Source organism: Bos taurus, chromosome 11 (genome assembly GCF_002263795.3).
Source record: "Bos taurus isolate L1 Dominette 01449 registration number 42190680 breed Hereford chromosome 11, ARS-UCD2.0, whole genome shotgun sequence".
In the NCBI taxonomy this organism is placed as follows: Eukaryota; Metazoa; Chordata; class Mammalia; order Artiodactyla; family Bovidae; genus Bos; species Bos taurus.
Window position 1 is genome coordinate 21,352,470 of NC_037338.1, and position 14,318 is coordinate 21,366,787.

At 36.2% G+C, this 14,318-nt stretch overlaps 1 protein-coding gene across 3 annotated transcripts in view; it reads right to left on the reverse strand.

Annotated features, from left to right (window-relative positions):
* The window catches only part of SOS1 (SOS Ras/Rac guanine nucleotide exchange factor 1), a 131,147-nt gene that overhangs the window by 48,659 nt on the left and 68,170 nt on the right, over positions 1–14,318 (reverse strand). For all 3 annotated transcript variants that reach the window (XM_005212709.5, XM_005212708.5, XM_002691241.7), the window contains 2 exons: positions 12,794–12,904; positions 12,621–12,719 (listed from right to left, as the gene is read on the reverse strand). In XM_005212709.5, the coding sequence (XP_005212766.1) occupies positions 12,621–12,719; positions 12,794–12,904 (210 nt within the window). The remainder of the gene's footprint in view (positions 1–12,620; positions 12,720–12,793; positions 12,905–14,318) is intronic.

The window sequence follows — 14,318 nt, forward strand, 5'->3', positions numbered from 1 at the left end:
GCTCAAAGATTTTGAGGAAAGTCACAAGTCTTCTTAAGATAATTAAAGGGTCTTTTGTACATTTTTAGAAACTATTTAGAATATTAACAGTAGCTGACTGGAAAAAGACTCAAAAGGGCAGTCTACAGAAGACTTCCAGTAAAGTTCCAATCAGAATTAATTTAACAAATATTTAATTAACCATCTATCATTCATGAAAGAAAGTGAAAGTCGCTCAGTCGTGTCTCTTCTCAATCCCATGGACTGTAGACTGTCAGGCTCCTCTTGGGGATTCTCCAGGCAGGAATACTGGAGTGGGTAGCCTTTCCCTTCTCCAGGGGATCTTCCCGACCCAGGAATTGAACCAGGGTCTCCTGCATTGCAGGAGGATTCTTTACCAGCTGAGCTACCAGGGAAGCCCCTCTCATTCATAAGTAATAAAAATATGATAATGAGCAAGCGAAATCTGGTCACTGCTGTTACAGCTTAGAGTGTTAAAGAGAAGACAAACGAACAACAAAAGGATATAATGGGGAAACAGGGCATTCTGGAAATATACAGCAAGAATCCCTAACCTAATAAAGGGACAGAAGAATATAGCAAAGAAGGCTGCCAGAAAGAAATGACTATAAGGTTTGAAGGATAAGAATGGTTTAGCCATGGGGCAAAAGAGGTACAAAAAAATGTATTAGGCAGAGGAAATAGCTTGTTAATTCAAAGAGTTATTTAGGGCCAACATTGAGAGAAATGAGGCTGAAGAGTAGAACTTGGTGAGTGGGAAGGAGTTAGGGGTGGACAGAAGTGATGGGTCAAGATACTGGAGAAGTCAACAATAACCAAGCCAGGACTGTAATCCTTATTAGGAACTTGAACATTAACCTGGGTCAATGGGGAGCCATTAAGGATTTTAAGCAAATGGCAACCCACTCCAGCATTCTTGCCTCGAAAATCCCGCAGAAGGAGGAGCCTAGTAGGCTACAGTCCACAGGGTCGCAAAGAGTCGGACACAATTGAGCGACTTCACTTCACAATGCTATCAAATCTGCATTTTAGAAAGACAGCTTTGGTTTGGTTACCAGTCAACAGCAAATTGGGGGATGGGGTGGGGATGAGACTAAAAGGAGATTTGTGATAACCCAGATGAGATGATCGTGGCTCTAGAGTACTGAGAAGAAATGAACAGAAGATGAAATCAAAAGATCCTTTTCAAGAATGAAAAGGACCTATTTGGTCACTAGGGGGCTTTTCTGATGGCCCAGCGAGTAAAGAATCTGCCTGCAATGCAGGAGACACCGATTCAATCCCTGAATCTTGAATATCCCCTGGAGGCAGCAATGGCAACCCACTCCAGTATTCTTGTCTGGAAAATCCTATGGAGAGAGGAGACTGATGGGCTATAGTCCATGGGGTTGCAAAGAGCTGGATACGACTGAGCAACTAACACACACACACACACACACACACACACACACACACACACACACACACACACACACACACACACACACACACACACAAAGTGGATGTGATGTGGAAAATGGCAGAGAAGAGTTGAGGACTTCCAGGTCTCTATTTTGAGTAACCAAATGGATAGTGGGACCACTTCACCAAGTGAATGAACACAGAACGAGTGGTTTTGCTGGGCAAGATGAGGAGTTTTCAAGAAAGTGAATTTGATTTGCTTACACAATAAATAAGCACAGCTGGTCAAAAGACAGGTGGACAATAAACAGCCTACACTGCGCCATTTCCTTTTCCATGCCCCTCTCTTCATTTAATCTCTTTAATCTTACTGAAATCAGCATAAATTCCTGATTTTCTTCATGCTACTAAAAGTAACCTTTGGATTGACACATTTATTATCTGACAGCAAAGGGGTCACTGCTTTTTCTAGGTAAACTTCATGAGTAAATGATAAGATGGGACTGGGGGAGGGGAAGGGTGTGACAGGGTTCAGGACATACTATTCCCCAATCTGGCACCTTGGTATACTGAATACTTTAAAAGTTGAAGAAGTTTGAGAAAATAAGGGAAAATAAGGGAAAGAGAAGGTCAGTGACCTTCCCGGTTCTATTTTCTCAAGTTCCTTCAGTTTAAAATACTCAATATGTAAGGTTCCTGTGTCACGTAAAACTTACATTAAATAAATCTGTATGCTTTTCTCCTGTTAATTTTTGTCAGTTTCCTTTTCAGACCCAGCCAGAGACTCTAAAAGGGTTGAGGAAAAAACTGTCCTCCCCTACAGGTGCTTGGGAAAGGAAATAATTTGAAAAAATAAAAAAGCATATTGTAATGGAGAGCAGTATGGCTTGTTAATTGTATCTCAATAAAGGTGTTTCTTTAAAAAGTAATAATTTAATACTTTTAGCTAACTATATGCTCTTTAATTTTCTGTGTATCTATTAAAGTGAAAGTGTTAGTCGCTTAGTCGTGTCTGACTCTTTATGACCCCACAGCCTGTAGCCAGCCAGGCTCCTCTGTCCATGGAATTCTCCAGGCAAGAATACTAGAGTGTGTAGCCATTCCCTTCGCCAGGGTATCTTCCCAACCGAGGGATCGAATCCCGATCTCCCACACTGCAGGCAGATTCTTTACTGTCTGAGCCACCAGGGAAGCCCATATACCTATTAAAATGGGCTTTAAATGGTCTTAGCCATCATACTGATGGTAAGTTCAGTTTCCAGTCTGAAACATGCAGTTATCAAAGAAAGACTTGGCAAGATTATATGGTTTTAAAAAGGTAAATGGCAACTCTACTTAATGCTCTGTGGTAACCTAAATGAGAAGGGAATCTAAAAAGAGGGGATATAAGTATATGTATAGCTGATTTACTTTGCTGTACAGCAGAAACTAATATAACACTGAAAATTTTATTACACTCCAATAAAATTAATTTAAAAATAAAAAAACATAATTAAAAGAATCTGTAAAATGTAAAATATAATTTTTTTAATTAAAAAATTTAAAAATCAAAGTGACTATACATCGGTATGCATTGGTCCAAAAAAAAAAAAAGTAAACGGATTCATTAAAATATCTACAGCAGTTCTTAAGATTTTGCTAAATTGGTTTTATTTACCCCTTTTGTATGGAAAATTACAATTAATACAAACATTAAGTATATAATAAGAATTAAAACCGTCTATGAAAAAGTTTTTCAGTATTTCTGAACAAAAGAATGATAGAGACAGATAATGATAAAAGTATTATTATCTATTAGTAAAATAATTACCAGTTAAATATTACAGTGTTAGAAATTCTGAAAACTTTTTAAAACAGCGAAGCACTTAATGAAAGAAAAGATCTTACAACTTAGAAAAAGAAAGAAACTGAAATATAACTCAAAGACCAAAATGCTGGTGAATAATGTTACCAAGCTCCTTTCATTCTGACTTAAAACCAATTTTTTTGTAATAAGGCCAAATTTCTTTTTATTTTTAACTTAAAGAAAAGGAGAGAGTTTGGTGAATTTCCTGCTAAAAAAGTGGGATAAAACTGAATACAGTGTTTATTTGATGAAGTCATAACACAACAGCAAAAAAAGAAAAACAAGGATAGCCGTTTCCAAGTATCACTATTACGCTTTCATACTGAAGTAATCCTGCTGCTGCTAAGTCAATTCAGTCGTGTCCGACTCTGTGCAACCCCATAGACGGCAGCCCACCAGGCTCCCCTGTCCGCTGGATCCTCCAGGCAAGAACACTGGAGTAGGTTGCCGTTTCCTTCTCCAATGCATGAAAATGAAAAGTGAAAGTGAAGTTGCTCAGTTGTGTCTGACTCCTAGCGACCCCATGGACTGCAGCCTACCAGGCTCCTCTGTCCATGGGATTTTCCAGGCAAGAGTACTGGAGTGCGTTGCCATTGCCTTCTCCGGAAGTAATCCTGGATAACTGTAAAAAGTTTTTAGAATTCCTGCTCATCAGATAAAATTTGTGTAATGTTTTTGTATGGGAATATTTTAAGCTCAAGCATGTTATCTAGGTGAGGAAAAAGACAAAGGATGATTTAAGAACTGTGCTTATGCTTAGTCCCTCAGTCATGTCCAACTCTTTGGGACCCCATGGACTGTAGCCTGCCAGGCTCCTCTGTCTATGGGGATTCTTCAGGCCAGAATACTGGAGTGGGTTGCCATGCCCTTCTCCAGGGGATCTTCCCAACTCAGGGATTGAACCCAGGTCTCCCACATTGCAAGTGGATTGTTTACCATCTGCGCCACCAGGGAAGCCCAAGAATACTGGAGTGGGTAGCCTATCCCTTTTCCAGGGAAAACTTTCTGATCCAGGAATCAAACCGGGTTCTCCTACATTGCAGGCGGATTCTTTATCAGCTAAGCTACCAGGGAAGCCCCCCAAATAACCAATGCAACCGATTTTTAAACATGCCCAATATTCAAATTGTATTTTAAACAGGACTTAGCTATTTTTATCTTTAAATTTAGTAGAATACATTTTCTAATGTTAGCGGCTCTCTTGCCTACCTGTGGAATCTGAGTTGCAGCCCTTCACTGTATCCCCTCCTATTGTCACAGATAACAAAGCCACAACAAATACTGAAGCAGAGCTATAAAAATGCAAGAACTTCCAGTAATGGTGGTGCAGTAGTCTTGAGAACCATCTGCAGATAACAATTATTCAATCTAAACAAAAAATTAAAAATATTTATAGGCACTGGAAAACATCTAAAAGAGAGCATAAGCCAGTAGTACTATTGCTCTTAAAAAGTTACAACTAGAAAGTGTACAGTTGTGGGATTAGGGTTTTCCCCTAACCTCCCATGATAACAGTGAGGAAGAACGAAAGGAAGAGTTACAGGCTAGAGATGGAAGACAGCAGAATAGAAGAGGAAATGAAGGGGGAAATCTGGAAGTGAATGAACTACAGAAGGTTGAGACATAAAATCTGAGAATAAATTCTACCCAAACATCTGGCTGACTGCTAAACTCTGAATGCATGAAAAGACTCCAGTGAAGTAATGTGGCAGAGACCAAAGAGAATCTACTTTTGAAAGACAGTGCTATAATGGATAAAGTTCTGCTTTTCTTAAACTGAGTTTACTTCTCAAACGTACATAGCTCAGACAGCGGAAAGCTGAAGTCTTACTGGTTTAAGGTGTTAGGAAACAGAGCCTGAGTCTGACAGAGTGCATGGAAATTAAGGGGGAATCTGTAGGTGTAAGCAACCAGAGACTGTACCCCCAAATCTCAACATTATCTCTGCCCAAACATTTAGTCTGTCAAGTCATACATGTGTAGGGAAGACAGGAGAGAACTAGGCTAAAAGAGTAGCATACGGAAATCCTAAAAAGTGAACAGAGATATCAGCTGCTACACAACACAGAAGAGACAAATTTGCAGTTGAGGCCTAGGTGGCACAGTGGTAAAGAACCCACCTATCAATGAAGGAGACGTGGGTTCAATCCCTGGGTCGGGAATATCCATGGAGTAGGAAATGGCAACCCACTCCAGTATTCTTGACAGGAAAATTCCATGGACAATGGAGTCTAGTGGGCTACCGTCCATGGGGCTGTAAAGAGTCAAGACACGACTGAGCACACCCACACACAAATCAGAAAAGTTAACTGCCCACTAGAGTAAAAACCCAACAATCCAAAACAGAGCAAAAGACAAATCCACAAATGGAACTCCAACAGTCCTCAACACAACAGAATCCAGAGATGTTAGCCAGCAAAAATACTGGGAAAATGTGACCCATATTTGAGGGAAAAACCCAGTTAGTAGAAACTGGCTCCATGTGGCCCAGATGTCAGATTTAGGAAAGACTTCAAAGTAGTTTATGTGACCATATTCAAAGAATTAAAGGAAAACATGGTCTTCTTGAGTGCTCAGATAGGGAGTCTCTGGAAACTATAAAACAAAATCCAAATGGAAATTCTAGAGTAAGTATAATAACTAATAATTCTATTGACAGAGCAATAGAAATTACCACTTTGAAGAACAAAAGAAAAATGATTTAAGAAAAATGAATAGTCTCAGAGACGTATGGGACAACATAAAGTAGTTCTACATTGTAACTGGCATTCCAGAAAGAACAGAAATGAGAAAAATGGCAGAAAAAGGAATGCTGTAAAAGCAAGTTCAAAATCTTAAACAGAAAGGATTTTGAAACTTTAAACAGGAAATTAACCCTAAAAAATGTTAGGATAATCTCATTTATAAAATAAAATACCTTTCAAAACCATCACTCTGTTCTTATCAAAGAGAAAATCACCAAAACTATAAATGTTCCTCATAGCAGTTTAGTTGATTTAAAATTTTAAAAGTAGAGTAAAACATAAGTCAGCTGTTTGTTTATAATTGTTCCTGAATTATACTATTTTATGTTTAACTTTAGTCATCAACATCTGTGGTCAGATATACCATTTAGCTCAATGCTTTGAGTCCATGGTTTCTGGAAAAGAATTTCTAAATTTAGAAAGCTAGTTCAAAGGAATGGAAGCTAGACAGACCTCTTCTGGGCTTATTTTTGTGATACTCAGAGAGAAGCTATGTTTTCTAAATCTCCTCTTATTGCTGGTATTAAACATTGGCGTATGGGCAGTATAAAAAAAAAATGGTCTGAAGCATACAGCAACCAGATGGAGAATATTGAAAAAAACTACATAAGAAATCACCTAGAGTAGAAGATGTTTGATACCTTCCCGCTCCCCTAATGAAAAAGCAACAAACCAAAGCCATTAACAAACGCATACACGGTATCTGTAGCAGGGGGTCTGCAGAGCGTATTTCTTTACAAAAGAGTTTCTGGAGCACTATGTGAAGGCCACTAAGGGGTGTTTAAAGTGAATGATGTAGCACAATTTATATTTGCCTTTTCCATTTATATTATCCTGAAAAAGAAAACAAAACAAAACAAAACAAAACAAAAACCTGCTCTGGGAGGAAAAGTATCTCCTATTTTTAACATCCCTCAGTTCCTAAGTTTTCTATTCACTGCACCATTCAGATCTAAGTTCTTACCTGTAATCCTTTCCCACAATTCTGTACTTAAGCATTTGGGACTACAATTTTGGTACTATTTATGATGTTAAAGGGAAAAGTTAAGAACTATTCAAGTCAGTACACAAAAATCGAGGAATATTAGGAAATTAAATGTTACTATGTAACACAGGAAGCATCTAATCATATGAGCATTCAGATTACAATCTTTAGTGTCTCTTATTTTCTAAAGTAAAGCTTGTGACCAAGACAAGCACTGCACTGTTATTAACGAATTAACATCCATTGCAATATTTACTATTCTATTAGTTCTTAATCTTATCTAAAAGCAGAGGGTTGTTATGACGTGTTAAAATTAAACCTGGAAATGTTTTCCTTCAATTATTTTGCTCGTCTTGCACTTTTTATCATCAGTGAAATCTAAGAATGGAGGTTTTAAGTGTTAAATTTTATATTATTTTTTTTTAAGGGAAACCATACATGATAACCCCAACCTCAGTTATGTACATTAGTCCTCCTCAGGTGATTGTTAGTAATTCTGTATCCCTGTGAATTTTTACTATTTGAAAAATACTGCAATTGTTGGTTTTTCACTAAATTGCTGTCGGACTGAAATTAAATTTTAAAGTCTAAGATCAGGAAGCAATGATTAATTGGCCTATGCAAAAAATATATTTTTATGGGTTTAAGCAAGTCAGTATATACTAGAGAATCAGAAAAACAAAAATGGATATAATTTTTTTATAGTATACCAAAAACTAAATGTAATGGGTTGAACTGTGTTCCCTCCAAAGTCCTAACCCCTGGTACCTGTGAACATGATGTTATTTGAAAACTGGGTGTTTGCAGATATAATCAAGCTGAGATGAGGTCACACCGGATTACGGTCGGCCCTATATCCACTAACTGGGTATTGTATGAGAAAGGAAGGAGAGATTTGAATGCAGAGGAAACAGACAAGAATGTAAAGATGTGAAAAAGAAGACCAAGGCAACGATTGAAGTGAGGGCATCTGTAAGCCAAAGCCTGCCAAAGGTTACTGGGATACACCAGAAGCTAAAGAAAAGGCAGGAAGGATTCTTCCCTAGAGCCTTTAGAAAGAGTATGGCCCTGCCGACACCCAGAACTGTGAAAGAATAAATTTCTGTTGTTTTTAAGCCACTCAGTCTGTGGTGTTTTGCTCTAGCAGCCCTAGGAAACTAATACGCTAATGCACAAGTCGCAATATAGACTTGAACCTGCTTTTGAAATGAAGGGAGACAATTTATATCTCCTAGGTTATACGTATCCAGTGCACTGGAAAAAGAATAGGTAATTCTCTAGGGAACTGATTTGCTCAAAATCATCCTGGATAATTTTTTCTAACATTTGTCTGAGTTTACCTTTAGAGGATAAAATAATATATTTAAAGAACAAAGAAAAGGTTACTATTTTTGCTGAACTGAACAATGTGCTGATTTGGTAACCTTCAAAATACTTAGCCCCAAGAAACAACTCTAAATTTGTTTAATACAGCAAATTAATCTTCACATAGAAAAATCACATTACTGGAGCAATAAGGTTTTCAAAAGGATACAAAGGAAGTTGTTGTTGTTGATTTTAAATGAACTTTAATGTGAAAAAGTTTATTAAAGGTTTCAAAGACTTGACTCCTAACTTGGGCGGGGTGGGGGAGGTGGACGGGTAAGGGAGTTACTTCCTTTTTCCAGTTTCAGTGGCATTAAAGTCATACTATCAATAACTAAACTTTTATTTTCTGAATTTGTAAAGTTTAAGACATTCTAAATTTCCAAAGTAAATGTAATTATATACAATTTACAGGTAAACTATTCCTATAAACATAAATTCAAAGGAAAACTTACCTTATTTTTGCTATTCATCTTGTAACAAGCATTTATTAAATGTCTAAATGCCAAACACTACTAGGCAAGAGAATTCAAAAATACATAGGGTTTAGCTCCATTCTAATGACAAGATAGACAATAAAAATGAGACATGTTCTATAGAGACATAAAGAAAATTAAGCAGCTTAGTCAAAGGATCAGCCTAGAGAAAGGGAAACTTGACAGGGAATCAACATTTGAACAAACTCTTTGATAAGCAGGAATTTCTCAGATGAAAGGGGATGGTAGAGGTAGAAGAGAAATTCCAGGGAAATAGAAAAAAAGATAAGGAATTCTGAACATATTTGACATTTCCAGGGCTGCTTGGAAATTTTTTATGGCTAAAGCATAAGGTAAGTAACACCAAGTATTGAGAGATGAGGCTGAAAAAAGCTAAAGAATTTAGACTTTGTGTCCCAGTTCACAAGGACACTAAATGCACTTTTCAAACCAAGAGTTCCATGAGATACAAGACCTTATAGGAAACTGCTACAGTAACCTAGGAAAGACATGCTGAGGGTCTGGACTAAGGCCATGCCAGTGCAACAGGGGAACAGACTGGATTTCAGACTCATTTGTGGAATCAAACCATGATGCTCTACAAATAAGGGAGAGAGAAGAATCAAAGATGGCACTGAAGCTTCTGGTGAAGGGATCTGAGCTGATCAACAAAGAAATGGAATACAAATTCCGGCAGGCATGAAAGGGAGGTAAGTGGTGAAACACAAAGGGAGTAAAATGTTAGTTTAAGTTGAAGATAACCTACAAGACAAGAAGAAAAGTCTCCAGTAATGACAATACTCGGTATTTATATTTTTACTGTATGTTAAGTACTTTTACATGCACTGAACCCAGTGAGATAAGCATTTCACAGATTAGAAAACCAGGGCTCAAAAGGTGAGGTGACTTGTTGCAGGCTACTCAGCTAGTTGGCTACCAGTCTAAGATCAGAAAAGAAACATCAGACTCCTATCTAGTCCAATGAGCCTTCAAAGATCACTCCATGCCATAGATAAATTATTCCAATTGTCACTGATGTCTTAAGATTTTGCTGTTCCCTGCTGATTTTATTTAATCATTGTTGAGTCCAAAATCACCAAGTCCACATTGGAACTTGGAATTATGGCAATACCCAGATTAAAAAAATTTAGAGTTAGTGAGAATCATATTGTTGGAAAAAAAATCTTAAGACCATTAAGTGTTAGAAGGTCTTTCAGTTATTCTGATGGAAGAACTCTATGAAAGTTTTCCAAAGTAACCGCCAGAAATACATTACATTTTTTAAGGGTTTCATGGCCTATTTGGGTTTCCCTGCTGACTCAGCAGTAAAGAATCTGACTGCCAATGCAGGCGATGCAGGTTCAACTGCTGGGTCAGGAAAATCCCCCAGAGAAGGAAATGGCAATTCACTCCAGTATTCTTGCCTGGGAAATCCCACGGAGAGAGGAGTCCATGGAGTCACAAAGAGTTGGACATGTCTTAGTGACTAAACAACAACAAATGGCCTAATTAATTTGGGAATTAACTACTTTAGACTGTTTTATATAGATTGCTTTATTGCACAATTTTACAAAGCCTTTAATATTCTAATATATACGGAACATTTCTAGGAGTGTAATTAAGGATACAGTTTTTCCCAAATATACTTGACCACTGAACACGTGGAATCTTAGTTCACTGACCAGGGACTGAACCCAGGTCCTCAGCAGTGAGAGCACGAAGTCCTAACCAATGGCCCACCAAGGCATTCCCTCCCCCAGACTTCTAGAGTATCTTATGGGACTAGCAGTCCATAGAATACACTTTGAAAATACTGCTCAATAAAATAATTTAAGCAACATGCCAACAAATAGAAATGAAAGACAGTAAACACAAATAGTACATCAGTGCTGAGAAGGCAGAATAAAAAGGAGTCATGACAATTTGTGGAATTAATTGGGCAAAATTTCCTGCCCAATATACTGTTAAATTTGCAATGAAATTTAGGCAGTAATATGAACAAGGAATACAGGTGTTTACCAGTAGAAACCTTTAAATTGCTGATAGATACAATTATAAAATAAAAATTTCAATACAATAACTTAAAATTTTTTTTAATTTAATTGCCTATATTTGGGGAAGTAAATAATTTCTCTTACACTATTAAGATAGGTTTTAATAACCTTCTGAAGCTTCATCAAAGCTTCTTGTTCTTACTTATTGATTAATGACTGCTTCAAGGTTCATATGGTCTTTAATCCTTCAGAACTTCATTACAGTCTCAGGTAAAAAAAAATCCCATTATTAGAGATGCCATTATGAAGAAAAGGTCTATATAATAAACTTGTGTGCAAATGATCCATTTTGAGACTATGGTTTGTCATTCTTTACAAAGAATGATTTTATACACCAAATGCTTCTTCTTGATTATCCTCTTAAAATAATCATCCTATACTAGTGGGCTTCCCTGGTGGCTCAGACGGTAAAGTGTATGCCTACAATGAGGGAGACCTGGGTTCGATCCCTGGGTCGGGAAGATCCTCTGGAGAAGGAAATGGCAACCCACTCCAGTACTCTTGCCTGGAAAATCCCATGGGCAGAGGAGCCTGGTAGGCAACAGGCTATGGGGTCACAAAGAGTCGGACACGACTGAGCAATTTTACTTTACTTTGTACTACTGAAGACCATAAATTGTATTCTGTTTGCAGCCTAGAATAGAGAGCTGAGAGCTCCATAACTCTACCTGGTGATTAAGTTCTTCAACTTCCTCAGTCCTTTCCTGATTCAAACAGTCCTGCTTAAGAAATCTAACTGAACTCCAAGTTCCTACAATGTAGAAAGACCTGGGAAGGATGAGAGTTCCTTCAGTTTACTACCTTTAGAGGCTTTCTATTCCATTGATTCATTATAGAGAGCCCATTTCTTCATGTACTCCTGCAAACTATACATCTGATTTCTAATAATACATGCTCCATAACAACATGATATTAAATACAATTTTTCTTTAATGAAACATTTTTTTAAAGCTAAAGAAATAATAATAGTATTAATGCATATCATATTTTGTCTTTATGGGGCTAGTTCATTATAGATAAATAAAATATCTTTATTATCTCATTTATTTAAAATTTTTGAGAAAACTTGATGTTTTTTAGGATATATTATCCATAATCCAAAGCAGACATCATTAGTTATATAAGATATTTAAAAGTAAATCACTAAGTTACACTATTGAATTATAACTTATACAGACTAACGTTCCCCTTCTCCCTAGTTAATTTCAGTGCATAATAGGAAAAGAGGGGAAAAAAGCAAAATCCTTTCTTTTCTGTCAGTACTTTTAAAATTGAGTATTTTGAACTATAATCAAATGGGAAATTTTTTACTAGGATTACTATAGTTTACTGTATCTAAACTAATAATAAGTAGTTTTTATAGACATAGTTGCAAACTTAAACTACAAAAATTAGGTGATTAATCTTCTTCATTACTTTGGCATTATCCAACATGTGGTCCCTTATCTAAGTCCCTGAATCTGCTGAGGTCCCAAGATGGAGACTAGGATGCACAAATCCAAGATTGTTTCCAAACAACTGGCCATGAAAGCAAGAAGTGCACAAGATAAAAATATCTGATGACTGCTTTAAAATTCACAATTAAAACTGGAGAAAACACGCATTGTAGATTCATATATAATTGTTCTTAACTAGAAAAAGAAAACAGATATAGACATATTCATGAGCACTCACATAATGATTCACAAATAAACTGGTTAAAAAACTGTATCAGACTTGAATATTTTGTAAGTAGAAGAGTCTTCTTACCTTCAGAAGTTCGAAGTAATGCAGACAGTGGTAAACAGGGGCTAGAAGTAGTCTGGGTAAAACATATTGAACAGCTTCTTTGAAACCTTCGCCTATTGACTAGAAAACAAAGTGATTTAATTTTTAAGCTTACTTTACAGGCATCTTATATCTTGATCTAAAAATTACTATACCTGCAAATAGAGCGCTGCTCCAGGCTTTGATAACTGACTAAGGAAACGATCGTGAAAACCAGGTCGTAGAATATCTCGAGCATATGATTCATATGGATCAAATGCCAGTTCCTTAAAAAACAAAAAAGGTAAAACATAAATAATCTTTCTCTATGGTAAAGAATAAATAACCTACCTCTATAAACACAGAAAGATTAAATTATGAAGACTTCTATCACTGTACAATTACATATTTTTTTAAAGCCTCAAAGCAAAATTACATAGCTATTAATTTTACTAGAGTAAACCTAATATTCTCAAGTAAGAAAGAAAATGAATTTTTTTCTGATGAGTAATGGGATTCTAGCATATTATGACACCTCTCACTAAAGGATTCTAGTAGAGTATTATGAACAAACATATGGGGGGATTTGGGATCTGGAAAATGAAATTTAGCCTGAATAATAAAGAGCATAGATAGCTATAACCAGATAAAGTATACACATTTAGAATACTGGTGCCAAGCATTTATTTTCTCATGATTACTCCTTAGTGGTAGACTTACTTTCACATCCTGCAAGCTGAAAGTAAATTGTTTATATCACCTAAAATCCACTGTTACAGTTTTCACAAAACAATTAATTTAATTCAAATTGCCAAAAAGTTTTACCATCATCAATAAACCAAACAATTCGAAAGGTTATAATCTACTAGTTCTGGTGATTTCTGAAGAAAAAAAGTGAGCATGTATTGTGATTTTTCTCAGGAGGTAGGATCTCCACTCTCCTCCATCCTGTGCCCTATTCCAGGTAAAAATAAAAACACAAAACCTCCAAACTATTATGAAAATAGTGTTGAAGATTCTAGCAAGAGCTCAATTTTATGAAGGGTAATTCTAGAATGAGGAGGAAGAGGACACCTAGTGGAGGAATGAAAAAGAAGTTAGGAGTGAATGACAGAAAATGCGATGTTTAACTTACCCTGCTATTTCTCAGACTTATTTTTTTAAGGAAAGATATATATATATATATATATGTTTTTTATCTAGCAACTATATTGAACCTACCTAATAGTTATAACAGTATACATTTTTCTGGATTTCCTATGTAGACAATTATGCTGATTACAAACAGAACAATTTTATTTCTTCTTTTCCTGTCTTTTGGCTAGTATCTCTATTAGGGTGCTCAATGTAAGTAGTGAGCGGCATTCTCCTACAACTTGGTCATTAAATGTATCTTTTATAGGTTTCTGATAGATATCCTTTACTAGATTAAGAAAGGTCCCTTCTATTCCTACTTTGGCCAACATTTTAAAGAAATTTCTGAATGACTTTAATTTTCTATGCTTTTTCTTATTTGTTGAGATTTTAATGATAATGTGAAATATATTAATTTTTTAAAAACTTCAACCATTTAAGATATGTCATAAAATATATCCTAAGATATATCATACCGGACACAGTGTTTTAGATTATAAAGAGGTTCATATTTTTCTTATATTATTATTCTTTCCCAGTTTTAATAATATATGTATATAATCCTAA